This window comes from Megalobrama amblycephala, linkage group LG7 (assembly GCF_018812025.1).
Source record: "Megalobrama amblycephala isolate DHTTF-2021 linkage group LG7, ASM1881202v1, whole genome shotgun sequence".
Taxonomy (NCBI): Eukaryota; Metazoa; Chordata; class Actinopteri; order Cypriniformes; family Xenocyprididae; genus Megalobrama; species Megalobrama amblycephala.
The window spans coordinates 35,894,843-35,914,905 of record NC_063050.1 but is presented as its reverse complement, the minus strand read 5'-3'; the positions used below and the strand labels follow the sequence as shown (position 1 = coordinate 35,914,905).

General features: G+C 40.7%; 1 protein-coding gene across 1 annotated transcript in view; it reads left to right on the top strand.

Annotated features, from left to right (window-relative positions):
• The window catches only part of dchs2 (dachsous cadherin-related 2), a 46,852-nt gene extending 27,134 nt beyond the window's left edge, over nucleotides 1-19,718 (top strand). Inside the window, exons 11-20 of the mRNA XM_048197230.1 lie at nucleotides 393-527; nucleotides 2,067-2,276; nucleotides 11,000-11,851; nucleotides 12,054-12,167; nucleotides 12,690-12,901; nucleotides 13,096-13,247; nucleotides 13,413-13,543; nucleotides 13,665-13,951; nucleotides 14,077-14,218; nucleotides 15,779-19,718. Coding sequence (XP_048053187.1) covers nucleotides 393-527; nucleotides 2,067-2,276; nucleotides 11,000-11,851; nucleotides 12,054-12,167; nucleotides 12,690-12,901; nucleotides 13,096-13,247; nucleotides 13,413-13,543; nucleotides 13,665-13,951; nucleotides 14,077-14,218; nucleotides 15,779-18,390 — 4,847 coding nt within the window. The 3' untranslated portion in view covers nucleotides 18,391-19,718. The remainder of the gene's footprint in view (nucleotides 1-392; nucleotides 528-2,066; nucleotides 2,277-10,999; nucleotides 11,852-12,053; nucleotides 12,168-12,689; nucleotides 12,902-13,095; nucleotides 13,248-13,412; nucleotides 13,544-13,664; nucleotides 13,952-14,076; nucleotides 14,219-15,778) is intronic.
• Nucleotides 19,719-20,063: the final 345 nt, after the last annotated feature.

Genomic DNA, 20,063 nt, shown 5'->3' with positions numbered 1-20,063 from the left:
CTAATAAAGAAAGAAAAAAAAACAGTGTGAAGTAACCACAACCAACACAAGACAATGAACTGAGATAAATAAAGGCCTTAGATAGTGGAACTCAATACAAAACGTGTGCACTAATCAGTGAAACAATGAATTACCGTGACATCCAAACAAAACAAAAAAAAGTTTTTTTTGAGTAATGCCATTAATTGTAGCAGGTTTTGTTTCTTTAGCACTGTTTTATATATATGCTGAACTAATGAGACAGACAAACACCAAATGGACTGACGGTTTCAACATAGAGTGCTTGCTGATGACAATGAAGCAAGTGCTGTTTGGTTTGGGTGTCCTTTATAGATGGGCAGCAGTATTTATGATACATGTATTTCAAATACATATGTGTTTGTTTCCCACAGAGGCGAATAATGCTGTTAGCTACAGCTTGTTACCTGGTCCAGGATATGAGCTCTTCACGATAAACTCCCACACTGGTCAGATCAGCACATCCACTCAGCTAGACAGAGAGATCCAATCCAGATTTACTCTCAGAGGTGAGATCTTCCATCTGCCTGAATCCTCCCCCCCTCTCCTTCCTAAACCTTTTTTTTTTTATGTTTGAGTGTGCAGAATCTATAGAACACACTATTTAAGTTATATACTGTTTATCAATTATTGAATATTTTGAACGCACACAGTCACACTGTCTATTCAAACTTGCTTCTGAAAATCACTGAAGGCCATGATTCGTGTGTTTTTAGTGGTAGGACAAAATATTGACAGATACATTAACAGATTTTTTTTTTTTTTTTTGCTGTATTAATATTATTTGTAGAATTATATGGTTTGGAATAGGACTATTAGCATGGTAAATGGTTTCAGATGTTTTACAAGTCACTGTTTGCTTACAGAGTGTAATGGGCAATTAGAGCTAATCATCAAATACACTAACAGAAATCTGTAGGATAACATGAAGATGGTAAGGCAGTGTTGGAATGATTATTGTGAAACACAAATACAAATATCAAGCCAGAACATCTTTTAGAACAGTGGTTCCTAACCCTGGTCCTGGTGTACCCCTAACACTGCACATTTTCAATGTCTCTCTAAAGGTGGGTGCACACTGTGCAACTTTGGCCACAATTTGGTTGTCTGAGACAAATTTTGAGAATCCTAAAAGATTCCTCTGATCCTAGGTTAAAATCTGTAGTCTTTGATCGCTAGTTTGACATTTTCACCGACAGCCAATTAATAACTGTTGCAATCAAATTTTACCTCAGACGAAATTCTGGCAGTGTCAGAAGTTTTGGTGCACAGTCCAGCAGTGTGGCCTCCTACGATGAACGTCAAATTGTGTTTTTCAAGACAAGTCGTGATCAAAATTAACAATAGAGATTTCTCTGTTAGCCACCATTTCAGTCCCACGTGTAATGCAGTTCACAGTCACCGATCATGCGCACGTCCGTTTTTTGACAGCTGAGATCCCACAATTTGACATGAGGATAATGTTCGTACAGTCTGACAAGCAACAATCGTAAAGGACTATTATAAATCGCACAATGTGCACCCATCTTTATTTGACACACCCATATAAAGTCTTGGAGTCTTTACTAATGAGCTGATCAGTTGAATGGTGTGTTTGATTAGGTAGACATTTAAAACGTGCAGTGCTTGAGGTACTCCAGGACCAGACATGGGATTTACTTTCAGCTTCACCTTTAGTTTTAGTTATTTTAGTACATAAAGTTAAACTGAAAATGGGAAATGTTGAAACTAATTGAAATAAAATCTTTTTAAGATTAATAAAACATTTTTATTTATATAATTTTTTTTTTCAGGTAATTCTTATTTTATTTCAAGTAACAAAATGTTTTTATGGTTTTAATTTTAGCTTTAGTTAACAATAATAACCCTGTCAAGACTCCCCCCCCCCCCCTTGTTTCAGGATATTTGCAATGTTTTTAAAAATTTGTAATTGCATGTTCAATACAAAATCCTTATACCACTGGAACTGTAAGTGCTGTTGCAACCTTCACTGGTCAATGGTTTCCTGATTATAATAACCTTCTTGTGTGTTTTTGGCTGCTTTACAGTTCAGGCAGAGGACAGTGGGACTCCGTCTCTCTCCGGAACTGCAACAGTCCTGTTCTTTATCCTGGATGATAATGACAACACTCCAGAATTCTCTCACCCTGATTTTCACATAGTTATCCCAGAGAACTTGCCTCCTGGTGTCATACACATCATCCAGGCCTCAGATATTGATAATGAACAAAATGGAACTATTCAGTACTCTATAGAAGGTAAGTAAATCCATATGTCCTTCACAATATTGACATTTACTGATTTTACATCTAACTGTTTTTATGATATTTTATGCATTGATACAAAATGATTAGAAAACAAAATGTTTTAGTAGAAACAATACTTTTACATTCCCATTCTGGCATTCCATGGCTTACTTTTCATATAGTATATAATTAACAGCAGTTATTATATATTAGTTTACAGCTAGTAGTACTGTAACATAGCTGTTGAAGTGTCCTATTGAAGTGATGCTCCTGTGTACAGTTAAAGGATTCGACTAAATATTAATGTTATTAACTGGTTAGCATTTAAAAATAATTATTTTATACATCATTTAAATATAATATAATAAAATGTTGCAAAATTATTAACAAAATTACTAACATTAACAAAAATTTTCACTCTGGAAAACTGAAGGGGATCTAGTCCTTGTTTTCTGCAAAAAATGTGGTTTCCTATCTGTTACTCATTTCAATGCAGTGTCAATAAAGTGACATTTGCATGCGCCACTCTCCCGATGGTGCATGCAAATTCCTGAGTGGAATTTGCATGCGCCACTCTCCTGACATATGGTTATAAAAGGAGCTGTACATCCACTCATTCAGATTTATTGAGACTCGGCTATGTGATTCAGTTGGCCAGGCGCCCGCCCAGGTTCAACGCCATACTTTTTACCTTGGTGGCAGGCAAAGATGCCCCTATCCTGTGTGCGGAAATTGCAGTCCTCTTGGCAAAGGATGCAATAGAGCCTTTCCCTCCAGCCGAGAAGAAGAAGGGATTTTACAGCCCTCACTTTATCATACTACTGAAAGCTGACGGTTTACGACCAATCTTAGACCTGCGAGTTTTGAACAGGGCCCTGCATAGACTCCTATTCAAGATGTTGACACAGACGCAAATTTTGCCAACAGGATTGGTTCATGGTGATAGACCTGAAGGACGCATATTTCCATGTCTTGATTTTACCTCAACACAGACCATTTCTTCAGTTTGCTTTCAGGGGTTAGCTGATCTGAAGTCAATTCGGCAAAGCACAAGTAAACCTGTTCACTTGCCAAGAATGCTCCCACTTCCCGCTGTGGTATTCCCTGACCAATGCCCCCCTCGGCATGGACGCGCTGACACACAGCTGGCCCCAGGGGATACGCAAATATACATTTCCCCCAGTGAGCCTGAGCTCATGCTCCTTGTGACAGCCCCTCCCTGGCAAATCCTCAGGGACAGGGCACAATCTGGCACCTGCGCCCAGACCTCTGGAACCTCCATGTTTGGCCCCTAGATGGGATATGGAAGACATGAGTCGGCTATCACCAGCTGTGATGGACACCATCATTCAGGTTACAGTCCCCTCTACAAGGCGGGCCCATCCCTTGAAGTGTTCACTAACTGGTGTTCTTCCCAAAGGGAAGACCCACAGAGATGCCCAGTTGTGTCAGTGCTTTCTTTCCTGCAGGAGTGGTTGGAAGGTCTGTTGTTTCCCCCTCCACCTTGAAAGTGTATGTGGCCACCATAGCAGCACATGACAATGCAGTGGACAGTAGATATTTAGGAAAGCACAACCTGATAATCAGAAGCACCAGGAGGTTAAATCCTCCTGGACTGTGCCTTATTCCATTATGGGACCTCTCTGTAGTCTTGCTGGGCCTACAGAGAGCTCTTTTTGAGACCCTGGAGTCAGTTGAGCTAAGTGCCCTCTCTTTGAAGATGGTGCTCCTGACCGCACACACTTCCGTCAAGACGGTCGAGAACCTGCAGGCTTTCTCTTTCTGTGAAATGAGCCTTGAGTTCGATTTGGCATACTCTTATGTGATCCTGAGACCCCAGCCAGGCTATGTGCCCAAAATTCCCAAATTAGGGATCAAGTGGTGAACTTGCAAGTGCTGCCTCGAGACACGGCAGACCCAGCCTTATCGTTTCTGTGTCCAATATGCATCCTGCATGTTTACTTAGACTGCACAGAGAGCTTTTGAAGCTCTGAGCAGCTCTTTGTTTGTTTTGGTGTCCAGCAGAAGGAGAAAGCTATTTCCCCAGGCCGGCGAATCCTGGATGTACTTTACGCTTCAGCACCTTGCGGCAATCAAATTCAATGGAGGAATTCAAAGCCAGGCCTGGTACTTGTGTAGAATGCCCATTTCAGGTCAGCCCATATACTTGGGCTAGTTGCTCAATATGTAGTAATTCCCTGATGGTAATACCATATGATGTATTTTCCACTGTATGGTTTCCCTGTCAGTAAACTTGCCCTAGGCAGAGCTCCATCTCTACCGCCACTCACTGTGTTTGTAGTAGTTCCTCCATTTTCAGGTAGGACCTACCGCAGCAACTTCTTTCCATGTGTGGTACTACCCGATTGGTAACTCCGTGTGATGTATTCTCCACATATTAACATCCCCTCAGGCAGGATGTGGTCTTCATAGTGTTTTTTTCCGACTTTGGAAGAAGAACGCTAACATCTGGTTCACACAGCTGTGATTCTTTATTAAAAAAAAAGAGAGAGAGAGAGAAAAGGTCAAAAGACCAGCTGAAGTGACCTTTTCCCATTGTAAGTACTGTCCTTTCTGTCCCCATATGGTACAAAGGACTACACGGTTTACGTGGGGCATTGGGAAAGTTACGATGTTGTGAGTGCACTTGTTACCCGACACACAGTAGAGACCTGCACTCCCGCGGGATCCGCGGGACCCAATGCAACAGAGTGCGGCGCAGGACAAGATTTGCCTGCATTCTGCCATACCAAACCATGCATGCAGCAGCTTGCTTTTCTGTTAAAACTAACTGTGGTTTGTGAATGTTAATGCTTTAATAACAAATATTTTATAGGGAGCGTTTATGCTGGGATGTTGTGGTGACACATAACTTAATATTTCATGGATGTACGGACAAAAATCTGTATAGACTACTTTTATGCGTGATTTTGCAGGTGGGAGCTGGACAAAACATGAATGTTGAACTATATAACATATTTTTTTGCGGGAGCGGGCAGGAGCAGGACAGAATCCCACGGGAGCGGGTGGGCGTCCAGCGCAGGTCTCTAACATGCAGTAGCTTGCCGACATCTGCACCTCTAAAACCTCATAACATGGTTCAGCTTCTTGTTGCATTTTCCATAGGGACGCCTAGTGTCACTACATCGACACTACATTGAAGTGAGTGACAGATGGAGAACATCTTGGTTACTATTGTAACCTCTGTTCCCTGATAGTGTCCCTCTTGCCACAACATTGAACCACCTGTTGAAATGGCCGGGACATGCTCTCGGCTCCTCAGCATGAACCTGAATGAATGGATGCACGCCAGCTATATACCTGTATGTCCAGGGGAGCAGCACATGCAAATTCCTCTCGCCAATTCTCATTGGCCTTTTCTCAAAGTATCAGAGGTGTTGGGGCTCCCAAGTGCGACCCCTAGTGTCACTACATCAGCACTATGTCTTCAGAAGGAAGACCCACAGGCATGCCCGAAGCATATGTACGATTACATATATACCCCTAAGATGTTCCTTTTCAAGGGAACTTGATGCTGTGTCAGATGCTGACGCTACGGGGACGTTAATACCCACTCTGGCATGTTGACCAATGCCTGCCCCTAAGCTGTGAATTCACAAAGCAAAATCTTGTTAGACAAAGCACTGAAAAAAAATCTTGGCCTCGACCCAGAATTAGACATCAGCATCAACACCCAATTAGGACACATTGTGTGACACTATTGCCTTGCTCCCTGGAAAATGTAGTATGTAGAGGCATTTGGAAAAGCCCCGAAGTTACCATGCTCAAATACCAACCAAGGGACTCCTGCCTTAAACCCATTCGAGCCACTGGCTGCAGGACAGGCAAAGCCTACAGCCTGAATAGCAGAGCTATCAAGGGGAGACAGCAGACATAGCCTCATCTAAATCCACAGTACCATGCCCAGCCTAATAATCTAAACCAGGCTACTGATGAGAAATGCAGTCGCTTCACAGTAACTCTGTATATCATCACATCAACCATCACATCAACCAAGCAGCTTACTGAACGGAGTGTGTGAGACAAATTCCTCAGCTTTTTATACACACAGGGAATTCTTCTCTTGGCTCTCAACGAAGGCGGTCGCATTTTTCTTCCCTCTCCTCCCCTTTACCTTCCCTGCTTTGCTCCTCTCGTCTCGTCTCGTTTATTGTCTATACTTTGAGAGACTCTCTCTGCACTGCTCTCCAAACATCTAAAATCATGGATTTGATCAACTGGTCTCTCAACGCAATTGACACCATCTTCTCGACGAGAAGTTTGGGTTCGGGGGAACCTGACTGCCCTGCAGGAACGTTCGCAGCTGGCTACACGATGGACGCGTGGGAGAGGTGGCGGGTCGTGTGTCTGGCGGCTCTTTCCGTGGAGGACATTGAAGATATCTACCTATTCGGAACCATGATAACAGGTCTTCTGCTGATTGGATTAGGCACTGCCCTGGTTTATCGAGAAATTCAGAAAACGGTGACAGCTGTCCAAAGCCTAACAAGGCTGCCCGTTATGATTGAAGCAGTGTGCACAGCGCTTCAGTACTGAGACTGGGACTATCAACCGCAATATGGATAACATCACGGAGAAGCTCAAGGCTTTGCAAAGGCAAATGGATCGATTTGGAGACCAGAATGGACTAAGAGAGTAGCCATGTAATTGAATGCGGCTGCTCGACCTAAGACCAAACAATCCCAATCTTATCTGCTTTTGACTCCCGTCAACCAGCACTGGCCTCAGCCAAGGCCGCTGTTGGAACATCAACTCCCCCGGAAGAGCACTGCAGTGAGACGCTCTTGTGTTCCTCCCCCCATTCCCACAGACACCTGCTGATTGTTGACTCTGTCTGGGACCTTATCAAGGTTGTCTCCATGGCAATTTGCTGTGTATCGCTATGACAATCCTGCGGACTGAGGCACCTAGATTTGATGCCAGGAGTAGCGACTCTCCAGGCCTACACATACAAGAACTTTACATACATACATACACACACATATGCACATATATAAAGATATGCATTCACCCCCCAACCCCCCATCCCTCGCCTTCGCCGCTTTGTACCGCCAGTCTGACAAGCGGGTCTGTGACCAGCGCCTAGACTGGCTGCAGGACCGGATGGCTGCCTGCCTGTGCTGGGTTACCTCCAGCCCCCACTTCCCTCCCCTGTTGCAAGTCATGTGTTTTCATGTTGTACTGATTATGTGCTTATGTTGCTGAGGTGTTTTTTTTTTTCCTGTTCCCACACTGTACTCCCCACTAGGAGCATTGTCTGGGGGTTGGTTTTTTTTTCTCTCTCCTACCCTCCCTCATGTTATGCTGTATTCCTTCCTTAATCTTCTGTCTTCCTGTCCTGTCTACCCCCCTTGTCATATTGTATGTATGGACAGGTTGATGGCTAATTTCGCTGGTACCTGTGACTAGTGACAATAAAGTACTACTACTACTACTACTTTATGTGCTGGAGAGGGTGACAGATTGCGAATGGATTGCTAACATGATACAGTCTACCTGTACTGTGCTAAAAGGCCCCGCTATGGCCTTCAGCTATTCTGGGAATGAGCACTAACCCATTTACAAGGGAGCATAACCCTGCTTAATCCCCAGACAGATGAGAGAGTGGGCCACTACTTGCAGCTTGGTCCATCTCATCTGCCAAGCTATACCTTGAAAAAAAGAGTTTACTGGAACTAACCTAATCCGAAAGGAACACATAGCCCTACTTTAAAACCCAATCTGTTGAATTGGGGAGGGTGACAGATGAGAGAGTGGGCAACTTCTTGCAAAGGTCTTAGTCCACAGTTCTCAGCTGCCAAGTTCTACACCCATAGATGGGCTTTTTTTTTTTTCAGTGCGCGAAGGTGTGCTAAAGTCACACATCACCGTCCAGCTTAAGAGCTGAAGGGGTTACAAATAACAAAGAGGCATACTTACAGCAATAGATCCATCTTTGTTATAATAACCCATGCAGACTTTCAGGGAGAATGCTAACGTAGCCCAGACTATGTTTGCACCATCACTTTGCCGGAGGTGGCAACTGATGAGAAGTGAATGCCTAAAAACCTCACAGAGGCTGTGTTGTCTTTACATACATACATACACACACATATGCACATATATAAAGATTGCAATTGCTAGCATTGTCTAGCAATTGTCACCTTCAGCTGTACTGGAGGGAGGGTAATCGACACAAAAACAAGTCTCATCATTTGACCACAACAAGGCGTTTCTCTGTTGAAAAAAAAATATCCTTAAAGGGTTAGTTCACCCAAAAATGAACATTTATTACTTACCCTCATGCCGTTCCACACCCACAAGACCTTCATTAATCTTCAGAACACAAATTAAGATATTTTAGTTGAAATCCGATGGTTCCATGAGGCCTCCATAGCCAGCAATGACATTTCCTCTCTCAAGATCCATAAAGGTACTAAAAACACATCTAAATCAGTTCATGTGAGTACAGTGGTTCAATATTAATATTACAAAGCAACGAGAATATTTTTGGTGCGCCAAAATAAACAAAATAATGACATATAGTGATGGCTGATTTCAAAACACTGCTTCAGGAGGCATCGGAGCATTATGAATCACCGTGTCGAATCAGCTGTTCAGAGCGCCAAAGTCACGTGATTTCAGAAGTTTGGCTGTTTAACACACGATCCGAATCATGATTCAATACGCTGATTCATAATGCTCCGAAGCTTCCTAAAGCAGTGTTTTGAAATCGGCCATCACTAAATAAGTCGTTATTTTGTTTTGTTTTTTGGCACACCAAAAATATTCTCGTCGGTTTATAATATTAATATTGAACCACTGTACTCACTGATTTAAATATGTTTTTAGTACCTTTATGGATCTTGAGAGAGGAAATGTCATTGCTCCCTATGCAGGCCTCACAGAGCCATCAGATTTCAACTAAAATATCTTAATTTGTGTTCTGAAGATGAATGAAGGTCTTACGGGTGTGGAGCGGCATGAGGGTAAGTAATAAATGACAGAATTTTCATTTTTGGGTGAACTAACCCTTTAAGCATTACCTCTCATAAGGGAAGCACGCTTCCCAGTAAGAGTGTAGACCACCTCATTTCACTGCAGCCATCGCTGTCTCACCCCTCTGAACTTCTCCACCACCATCTCAACGGTAGTTCCATTAACTTCAGAGGCCAGACTGAGGCATCAAGGAGAAAAGTTTTATCTTTCTCCTTAATGCCCAATAAGTTCATCCACAGATGCATCTCTGTTGCTATAATAGCAGCCATAGAGCTGCCAATGACATGGGTCGTCGTCTTAGTGGCACAGAGGGCTAGATCCATGGCTGAATGCAGTTCAGGAGACAATCCCTCACCCTGATCCAGGTCTTTTGTATAGTACGTGTTCCTTATTGGTATTACCCAGATATTTGGGTTGCACCTTGCAGTCAGTATTAATAAGTTTGAGTTTAATCAGGTGTGTTAGATGAGGGAGACATATAAAATGTGAAGTGCTGGGGGGGTCCCTAGAACAGGTTAGAGAAGCACTGTTTTAATAGGTCTGCTTAGTAGGCCAGCAACACCACCATGGTGTGCACGGCCCCACCAGCCTGACCTGCCACCGCATACACCTTGCTCACCAGCCGCAATGTTGTTTGACGTGGCTTTGAGGGCAAGACATGAGCCTTCAATGAGGAAGCCAACCCAAGGAAGACATAGCTGGCGAGCGTCTCTTCTGTCTCCTCTCCCTCCACAATCGAATAGTTTAAGTGAGAGAGGTGGGATCACAGTGAGTACATCCAGCCACCTCCAGGGCTGAACACATGTGCTACACTCTGAGAGTGATAACACAGAGCTCTAAAACCCTCCTTTCTGAGAGCCTACTCTGCTCTGTTTGGTCAGGTGGTCCAGTCTGTTATGATTGGTCTAATTGTTTACAGTCAGAAATGAAACAGCGTATTCTCAACATGTCAACAACACAAACCAAACTCTTCCAAGCCTCAGCTAGCAGTATAGTGTTTGAGGGTCAAATTAGACATTTTTTTTGCAGGCAGCCAATGAAGACATAAAGTTGACATTATGCAAATTTGTTACAAACCTATGTAAATTCATGCAGGAAGTAATACTGGAATGACAGACAACTTCTTTCAGGCAGGTCTTTGCAGAAGACCTTTTACATTCACAAACAGCTATATACTGTGTTCCAAATTATTATGCAAGTGACATATCAGTAAGATTTCAGTAGAATAAACTCTTTCACACAATTTTAAACAGTTTCACACAATATTAGTTGTTTTCATGCCTTTTGCACAACATTGCACCATTTCATGCTTTTCATCTTCAGAAAGATCTTTCTTCCTCTCCATATTGCATGAGAACTGTGACTTGCTTAATAATGTGGAACAACCTCTAAGTAGGGTTTCCATAGACCCGGCAAATTATTTTGTCTGAGATTGATACCAGTTATCTAAAAATACATGATTAAATAAACAAACATAAAAAACTAGAAAAACTAAAATCTGAATGTTTATTGTACTGAAATCTTACTGATATGTCACTTGCATAATAATTTGGAATGCAGTGTATAACACTACATGACAGGTAATATCTGATAAAAGCATAATAGGGGCATTTCTTTAACTTCATTGCATTAATTTTCATGACTCCAGTCTTGCAGTAATGAAAAATGTGTACTTAAAGAAAAACTTTCAGGTTGAGAATCAGTGCTTGTGTCTCTTTTTCATCCACTATTATAAGCTGAAGAGTGTTTCAGCATTGATGCTGTGACTGGGGCGATCAGCACCATTAGATTCCTGGACAGAGAGGAACGATCCAACTACACCCTCCTCATCACTGCTGCTGACCATGGGCATCCATCTCTGAGCTCCACTGCACTGCTGCACGTCACCCTCTCAGATGAAAACGACAACAGCCCCTCATTCACTCGGAAAAGCTATCGTGCCAGCATTAGCGAGGGGCTCCATGTGGGTTCAGAGATCCTACATCTGATAGCATGGGATCCTGACGAGGGGCCTAATGGTGTAGTGACCTTCTCCTTGGAGGAGGAAAATTCTGGAAACTTTTATGTTGATGGCTTAACTGGTGTGATAAGGCTCACAAAGCCATTGGACCGTGAAACTCGTTCCCAGCATGTCTTCCGCGCTGTAGCTACTGATGGCTGCAGCCAAGGTCCACGCAGCTCAATTGCTACAGTTACAATACAAGTAGAAGATATTAATGACAATCCACCTGCATGTGTTAAGGAACCCATGCAGGTGTCAGTCTCTTCCATGACCACACGTCCTAATCGATCAATCATAACAGTTACAGCCCAAGATCCGGACCTAGGAGACAATGGGACAGTAGTGTTTAGCCTAGCAGAAGAAGATGAGCTGTTTCAGATTGATTGGTCTGGAGCTGTCAAGTTAAAAGTCCCCCTGAGTAATGAGGTGTTTGGGACAAAGCTGCTCCGTATACAGGCTGTGGATCTAGGTAAACCTTCCCTCACCTCTAGTTGCCTTCTGCTCATTCAGCTTAACGGTGAACAGCCGCCGCTGCAGTTTACTGAGGAGCTCTATGAAGTCACAATGCCAGAAAATAGCAAAACAGGTATACTTTGAGCAACTTTTCTTAAGCTTACAGATTTGAGATGTTTTTCACTTTTAAGATGTTTCTCTTGACACTTCAGCATTGATTTACTTAAATGTAATTTACTTAAATGTCATTTTTGAAAAGCTTGTATTTCTGAGAAGGTCAGTATTTGTGGATACTAAACTGACTGTGTTTGTATGTACTACTTATCATTTCCAAGGCTCTTGGGTTGCAAATGTTGTAGCTCATGACCAGACAGCAGATGAAGGAACGATCAAGTACAGTATTTTCAGCGGCAATGAAAATGAAGCCTTCACTATTAACCCAATTACAGGTGAGAACTGTATAGTCATCATCATAATTTAAAAGTTTTAATTAAATTTACTAATTTCTTTTCATTATTATTAATTATTATTATTATTATTGTCATCAACATTTTTATTAATGGTATTTGTAATGATGATAATAATAATACAGCAATACATAATTGTTATTGTTTTATTATTATTATTAGTGGTGGTACTGGTAATGATGATACTGCAATGCATTATAATTAATGAATTGTATGTATAATAATAATAATAATAATAATAATAAAAAACATTTGTTTTCAAATAATTCTTAAATTCTTTTGGCAGTTTTGTTGACAACAGAATAAAAATCTAACTTCAACACTTTTTAGTTAGGCACTTCTAAAATTCTAAATATTTTTAGTATTGAGAAAGTAAATGTAACAAAGTTGTTGTAGAAGAATAAAGAGTATCATGCTTTGTAGTGTAAAGTGCTTTGCAGTATAAAATATGTGGTCCAGAGGCATTGTCAAGCTTTTAATTTTTTGAAATTTCACCATTGACAGGTGATATCACAGTTAAGGAGCAGAGACTTATAGACTTTGAGGTACAGTTTAAAATTTACCTAGTGGTTCTGGCGGAAAATGCACACCAAACCGCCTACGCCAGGGTGGCCATCACTCTGCAGGATATCAATGATAACACACCAGTTTTCAAGCAAAGCTACTACAGAACAGCTGTATGGGAGGGACAAATTCACAACACCTTTGTCATGCAGGTACATCTTGGGATTTGTTTGACCATGCCATGATTATTATTAAAAAAATCTTTATAACTTCAGAATTATTTTGTAACCAAGTGGCGGTTGTGAATAAATATTGAATCGTGTGTATGATCATCAGTTTAACCAAAAAGATTTTTAACTTACATTCCAGATCCTAATTTTAACATTATATAACTTTAATTCTGTAGGTGTTAGCGACAGATTCTGACAGTGGTATAAATGGGCAGATCAGTTACTTCATTTTGGATGGAAACCACAATAATGCGTTTGTGATCGACTCTGTTCGTGGGATTCTTGCCACCAATGCTGTCTTGGACAGAGAAATATTCTCATCCTACAAGTATGACAAACCTTCTTCTACTCGCAATTAATGGTCTATTGAAAATTGTTTGACTAATCATGGAAGACATCATATCATTATTATTCCTTTTCCTGTTGGCCCTAAAGGATATGAATTTCTATTTTTAATAAAATATTATTATTATTATATTTGTTTCAAATACAGATTAATTCTTCAGGCCAAGGACATGGGAAGTCCTCCACTTACAGGCACCTGCACTGTCCGTGTTCAGGTTGTAGATGTAAATGACAATAGTCCTACAATTCCATCCATGGAACCAGTGACCATTGCAGAAAGTATGAAACTTATTTATGTTTACTGATACAATCCCAGCATTTGATTTAAAGAGTTTTAATATGTGTTCAAAATGTTAAAGAACAACACAATGAAAATATTATTTCCTTGCCATCTCCACAGATCTTCCTGTTGGCCACATTGTCACCCAAGTGATTGCAAATGATGTAGACCTTAGTCCTTCAGCAACATACACATTCAAAGATAAAGATCGGACAAGTGGAAGTTTTGCAATTGACCAGTACTCAGGGGTAATTACCACAACTAAAAGCCTGGACTATGAAGATCAAGCTGTCTATACATTGAGAGTGGAAGCATCAGACTCTGTCCATCAAACTGAGGCCGAAATCTATATCCAGGTGTTGGATGTCAACGATAACCCTCCAGTCTTCTCTCAGGAATTTTACCAGGTAAAAATAATATATTAAACTATTTTAAGAGGTCTTGATCACTTTTTTTTAGTATTGTAGGATACAATCATGCACTATTCATGCTCTTCTTATAGTACTGACCATCTTTTGCTGCACACATCCAGGTTTTGTTGCCAGAGCATACATCAGCAGACACATATGTTGTGTCTGTATCAGCAACTGATAAAGACTCTGGCCAAAATGGAAGAATTTCATATAGGCTTCTTTCCTCCCCAGTGAGAGGGTTCTACATTGATCCTGATAATGGTAATTTTGCACAAATTCTTTGCTCACAAATCTCTAACTAAAGAAATACAATAAAGCAAGCTTGCTTTTATACAACAGTTCAATGGCACAAGTGTGTTAAATATAAAGTTATGAAACTTAACTTTGCCATTAGCCAAATCGATTTGCTGTAGAACAAGTCATAGATTAATAAGACCAAAGATTGCCCGTTTGATATACCTAATACAAATTATATCACATGTTTAACCACTATCTACATAAGTGGCAAATTCCTAATTCTCAACTGGCCGAGATATATCTGTTCTCGGCATACCTGTCAACACTCCCGTTTTCCCCGGGAGTCTACCGTATTTCAAGCCCACCATCCACCGCCCTCCTATTTTGTTATTTCTTCCGGGAAACTCCTATAATTTGTATGGCCCAAACCTCGTTATATGATGTGATCAATATATTATTCCAAGGTTGTGGAGTTGCCAGACACATAAAAATTTCAACCCTTTTGTGACCTGGCAACCTACTACAACCCAGTTGCACTGTTGATATCTGCACAGTAGTAGACGTTGGAAGATGCAGGAATCAAGCATCTTTGGTAGAAATGGGCGGAAGAAAAACTAAATACATGTAAATTTAACAACAGCTGGACGGAAGAATTTAATTTCATATCTCAAAGCCATATTGACAATGCCCACGCCTCTTGCAAAGTGTGTCGCACTGATTTTAATATCAAACACGGTGGTGAAAATGACATTAAATCACATTAAATATCACATAAATGACTCATTACATTAAATCACAGTGACACAGAAGGGCACACCGGCCATTTCGACCTTCAATGTAATGTTAGTGTACAGTGTTAAATACATGAAATACATGTTTTTGTTATATGTTCCACAGTTACATGCACCATAGTTTTTAACTGCTGTGCAGTGTTTCTGTTTATGTAATAAAATTTGTAATAATAATAAAAATAAATATAAACAAACATGAATAAGTCGCATTATTATCATAATTACACCCCACCCCCTGCCCCCCTGCACCCCCACCCCCCCGCTCAGAGGTCTATTTTTCAAAATGGCACTGTTTATATATCTCTCATTTGAGGTCTAAACAATTACATTATCACCTAAAAAACTCTTACAACTACATTCTGTGGCACATTAACAGTAGTATTTGTAAAATTATAGTGGGTTTTGCTCCTCCGCTATTGATGCTCGCTGTGAAAAATGCTGCCAGTATAGATCCGGCAGAAACAAGCGGCATGATACAAATTGTGAAACGGTTTCTGTGTGATATTATTAGAATATTGCATGCCTGGAAAAGGCGCTAGGCCAATCAGCCAATTTGAGAACCATAACTAACTGTTGTATAAATGCTAATAAAAATAGAAAAGGGGAGCATACAGTATAATACAAGTATCTTAGATATATACAACATTAATTCTTTTTTATTTGTTTTTTATTCAGTTATGTAAATTAGAGTAGTTTTAGTTTTACCGTAGTTCTATTTAGTGAATCTTGCTATAATAATAAAACAATCCTGTGTGTAAAATTGCATTTCAAATGAGTTTTCTTCTGCCTACAGGTTCAGTGTTTACCAACAAGCCTCTGAACTATGTTGCAAATGGAAACATGTTACGGTTGCTGGTGGAGGCACGTGACAGTGGTGACCCCAGTCTATTTAGTGTCACTTCTGTGGACATAGAGGTGGTGGACTTTAACGATAATGCCCCCTTCTTCACACAGAACTCATACCAGGTGAATGTTCCCGAGAATGTATCTGTTGGAAGCACTCTACTTACTTTATTAGCAGAGGACAGTGACTACTCAAATAAAAACACCCGTTTGGAGTATGCAATCATAGGTGGAAATGACGAAAGGCGGTTCTGCCTTGAAGTTGTTAGCATTCCAGCTGAACCCCACAGCCAAACTGTTGGCCAAGTAGTGCTCTGTGACACTCTGGATCGAGAAACCACAGACACTTATTCATTGATTGTGACTGTAACAGACAAGGGATCACCACCCCTGAACAGCTCAACTGTAGTGTCAGTCAAAGTCCTTGATATTAATGACAATGCACCTGTTTTCAGTAATCCAGAGTACCATGCACAGGTCACTGAGAACAGCCCCATGGGTACAGCTCTTATCCATATCTCTGCCTCTGATCCTGATCAAGGTGCAAATGGGACTGTAGCATACAACATCATCTCAGGTAACAGCAGAGGCTTGATCAGAGTGGACTCTGTAACAGGTGTCCTTGAAGTTAATGGAACACTGGACTATGAAGAGAATAAAAAAATTACCTTAACAGTCCAAGCATCAGATTGTGGTGCTCCAAGTGACAAAAAAGTATCTTTTGCGGTTGTTTACATATTGGTACTTGATGAGAATGACAATTCCCCATTCTTCATGTTCCCTACCTACAACTGCTCGGTGTCTGAAAACCTGCCGGCTTTTACTCCTGTGTGTACAGTACATGCTGTTGATGAAGATGCAGGAATCTTCGGTCTACTTACTTATTCCGTTTTAACCCCCTGTTTTGTGGACTATGAAAATAGCAACCCAGACAAGAAAGAAGCCTTTGGTATTGATCCTCTTACTGGAGACATCCATACCAAGCAAATGTTTGACTATGAACGAGAAAGTGAATTCTGCTTTGTGGTAGAGGCACGTGACAAAGGAGATCAAGTGGCAACCTTGAGAGTACAAATCGAAATCGAAGGCATTGATGAGTTCAGCCCCATCTTCACCCAGAATGTGTACCATTTCTCTCTGCCAACCAATGCCAAGGTTGGCCAAAGTATAGGCCACCTGATGGCTATGGATCATGATGGTGGTCTGGATGGCTTAGTGGAGTACTCTTTAGTCAACCCATCCCCATTTTTCAATGTCAACAAAACAACTGGCTGTCTATATATCTCAAACTCTGTGTATCAGAGAAGAAGATCGATCTCAAATGAGACAATAGAGGACCTGATAGTTCTAGCAAGTAGCCCCAAACTGGACTCCAGGTCGTCAACCTGTCATGTAGTTGTGAACATATCTAGTTCAGCAAAGTCTCTGGCAAGTGTTGATCTCAGTGTCCACACTGCCAGTCTAAGTGTGTCGTTAATAGTGTTCCTCCTACTTTTAATGAGCTTCATTGCCCTTGTTTTAAGGTACAGGTCCAAAGAGAATGTTGTAAAGAAGGCAACCTCCTTATCTGCTAACCTCAACCCTGAGACTGACTCTTTAGGAACAACAGATGGCAACCTTAACAGCAGTATCCGTGGTATTAACCTCCATGATTTACAAGAACCATTAGACAGTTGGGGAAGATTGGATATCCCAAACCCTTCAAGAAACTCAAACTCAAAAACCTCAAGTGGAAGAGGATCTACCGAGGAAGAGACTGCTGAGGATCAAGAGATCAAGATGATCAACAAATTTCCATGTTACAAACAGCTTGGCTCTGTCACAACACAACAGGCATCAAGAGTCTCAGACTCAGGGATTCCTGGGGACTCAGACCAACTCTCCTTTCACTCTGTAGATGAAGACCCACTTTCTGGTGCCAATATAGGTATAGTAAGAATAGTGAATATGCCCAGTTCTGAGAGTCTCCATAATTTCAGGGATGAAGGAGGAGGTGAGGAAATGCTTCCTCTGGTAGTCAACATGAAGGAAGTGGAGGAGGTCATAAGAAGGTGCATGTCTATGCCTGATGACCAGGGTTCAGTTGAGGGCTCACTCACCAATCTGATTTCCTGTGAGGAACAGCTTCATGGAAGCTATAGTTGGGACTACTTTCTCAATTGGCAGCCACGCTTCCAATCTTTGGCCTCTGTTTTTACAGACATTGGGATGCTTCCAGATGAAGGGATGAGGGCCAGAGATGTGGAGCCAGAGTCACAGAGCCTTCTGCACCCACCTCCTCTCATCACAGCAGTTGCCCAACCAGGAATACGTGCTGTCCCTCCCAGAATGCCCCATAGAAGATTGCCCCTGGTCAGATTGCCCACATACACCAAGACTTGCACTAGAAACACAGAGTTGACCCATTCAGCAATGACTCCTAGTTTCTCCCCCTCTCTGTCGTTACTTACCGTTAGAACACCCAGTACCTCACCAGTGGTTTCAGAAACAGGTTTGGGATGCTATAGAAAAATGGCAACACTGCCAAGAGACATCTTGGACGACGCAGAGATTCAAGTGTAATCTTGTATTTCGAATATATATTTTTTTTTACAAAAATATTGTAAAAATCTTAACTACTTTAAGCCAGAATGTGCTTTTGTGTTTTGGTGTTGTATGAATCAAGATTACTGTAATGACTGTTTTTTTTTATATATAAATATTGCTAATAACCAAAGTTATAATCATAATATTGTATTGAAAATACAACACAAACATTTGTTATGTTAGCTTTTTTATAACTTTTAATTGTTTTAATGCTGATTCACTTAAATTAGTTTTTGTTCTCATCTCATTTTTATTTTGCCAAATATTTGCTTTGGAATTTATGAATTTTGGTGGCTAGGAAACAAAAAGCTATGCAAGGATCTCTCTATACTCTGAGTATATATAACTGAACAAGCACTTTATTGTACATTATGGAGTACCTATAAGATTAAGATTAAATTAAGATAAGTTATTAGTGATGTATTGACTAATCATCATAATTATCTGCACTAACAAAGTCTTAATTCACACTTCATACGTATCATACATAGTTCATCCAAAAATGAAAATTATGAATTTTTTCTTACCTACTTGTATGACTCTTTTGTGAAACAGAAAATAGATTTTTCATCATAATTTAATATAAATATCCTGAGCCACACTTTACCATTATATTAAAGTTGAATGAGGACTGGGGCTGTCAAGTTTTTAAAAAATAGTTTCTGGTGAGAAGACATTGGTGCAATGTGGCTGCTAATGTGGATTTGCTTTTCGCGGTGACTCTGCTGCCTCCCAATCAGCCTGGACTCCTAACTATTTGATATTTGGATAAGGGATGCACGATATGAAATATTTTAACCGATACCGATAATTAAGTCCTTCTCATGGCCGATTCCGATACAGATACTGATAACCAATAAATTCATATTTTTATATTATAATTTTCATATAATCTGCAGTTTGTGCTCCCAGGAGAATAGTAAATCTAAGATGCACTGATGAAACTGATGAAACTGATAGTAGCTCTAGCCTAACTATAATAGCAAACATCAGTCCTGACTCTTCAAATGTTTTTATTTTTTTGTGAAAGGCACCAAAATACTTAGTAACAGAAAGGGTTTAACAGACCTATGACAAAACTATGGTTTATGTGCACAAAATAAAACCCTATTTTATAACTATAAATTCATTACTTTGTCATTTATGGCTTTAGCCTTTTTACTGTCTCTGGAAAACTTTTTACAATTTTTAAATGCCTGCTGAATGGGGACATCGACGCTGTGTTTTAGGCTTAGCGCTGGTAGCTGCTGCCGTGGCTGCTTCATATTCTTTTAATACAACTTTGCCACGGTGATGACCTTTCATGTGAGATATAAGATTTGTTGTGTTAAAACTTGATGCATTTTTTCCTCCTCTTGGAATCCCTATTGAACTGCAAATAGCAATGGCATTGTCCTCCGCTGCCACCGAGTAACGTCCAGACCGACAAAGACGTTCAAAGGTGATGACGCAATGAGTGTGACACAGTTTTAAAGCTGCAGTCACTCGCAGCCAGAAAGCGGATGAATCTCGGATAAATCAGACTAATTGATTGATTTACCAGCAAGTACTTTATCGGATCTAGTTATCGGATTACATTTATTTATCGGAGCAATAAAAATGACGTCATTTTCACCCATATCGTCTGTCCGATAAATATCTTGCATCCC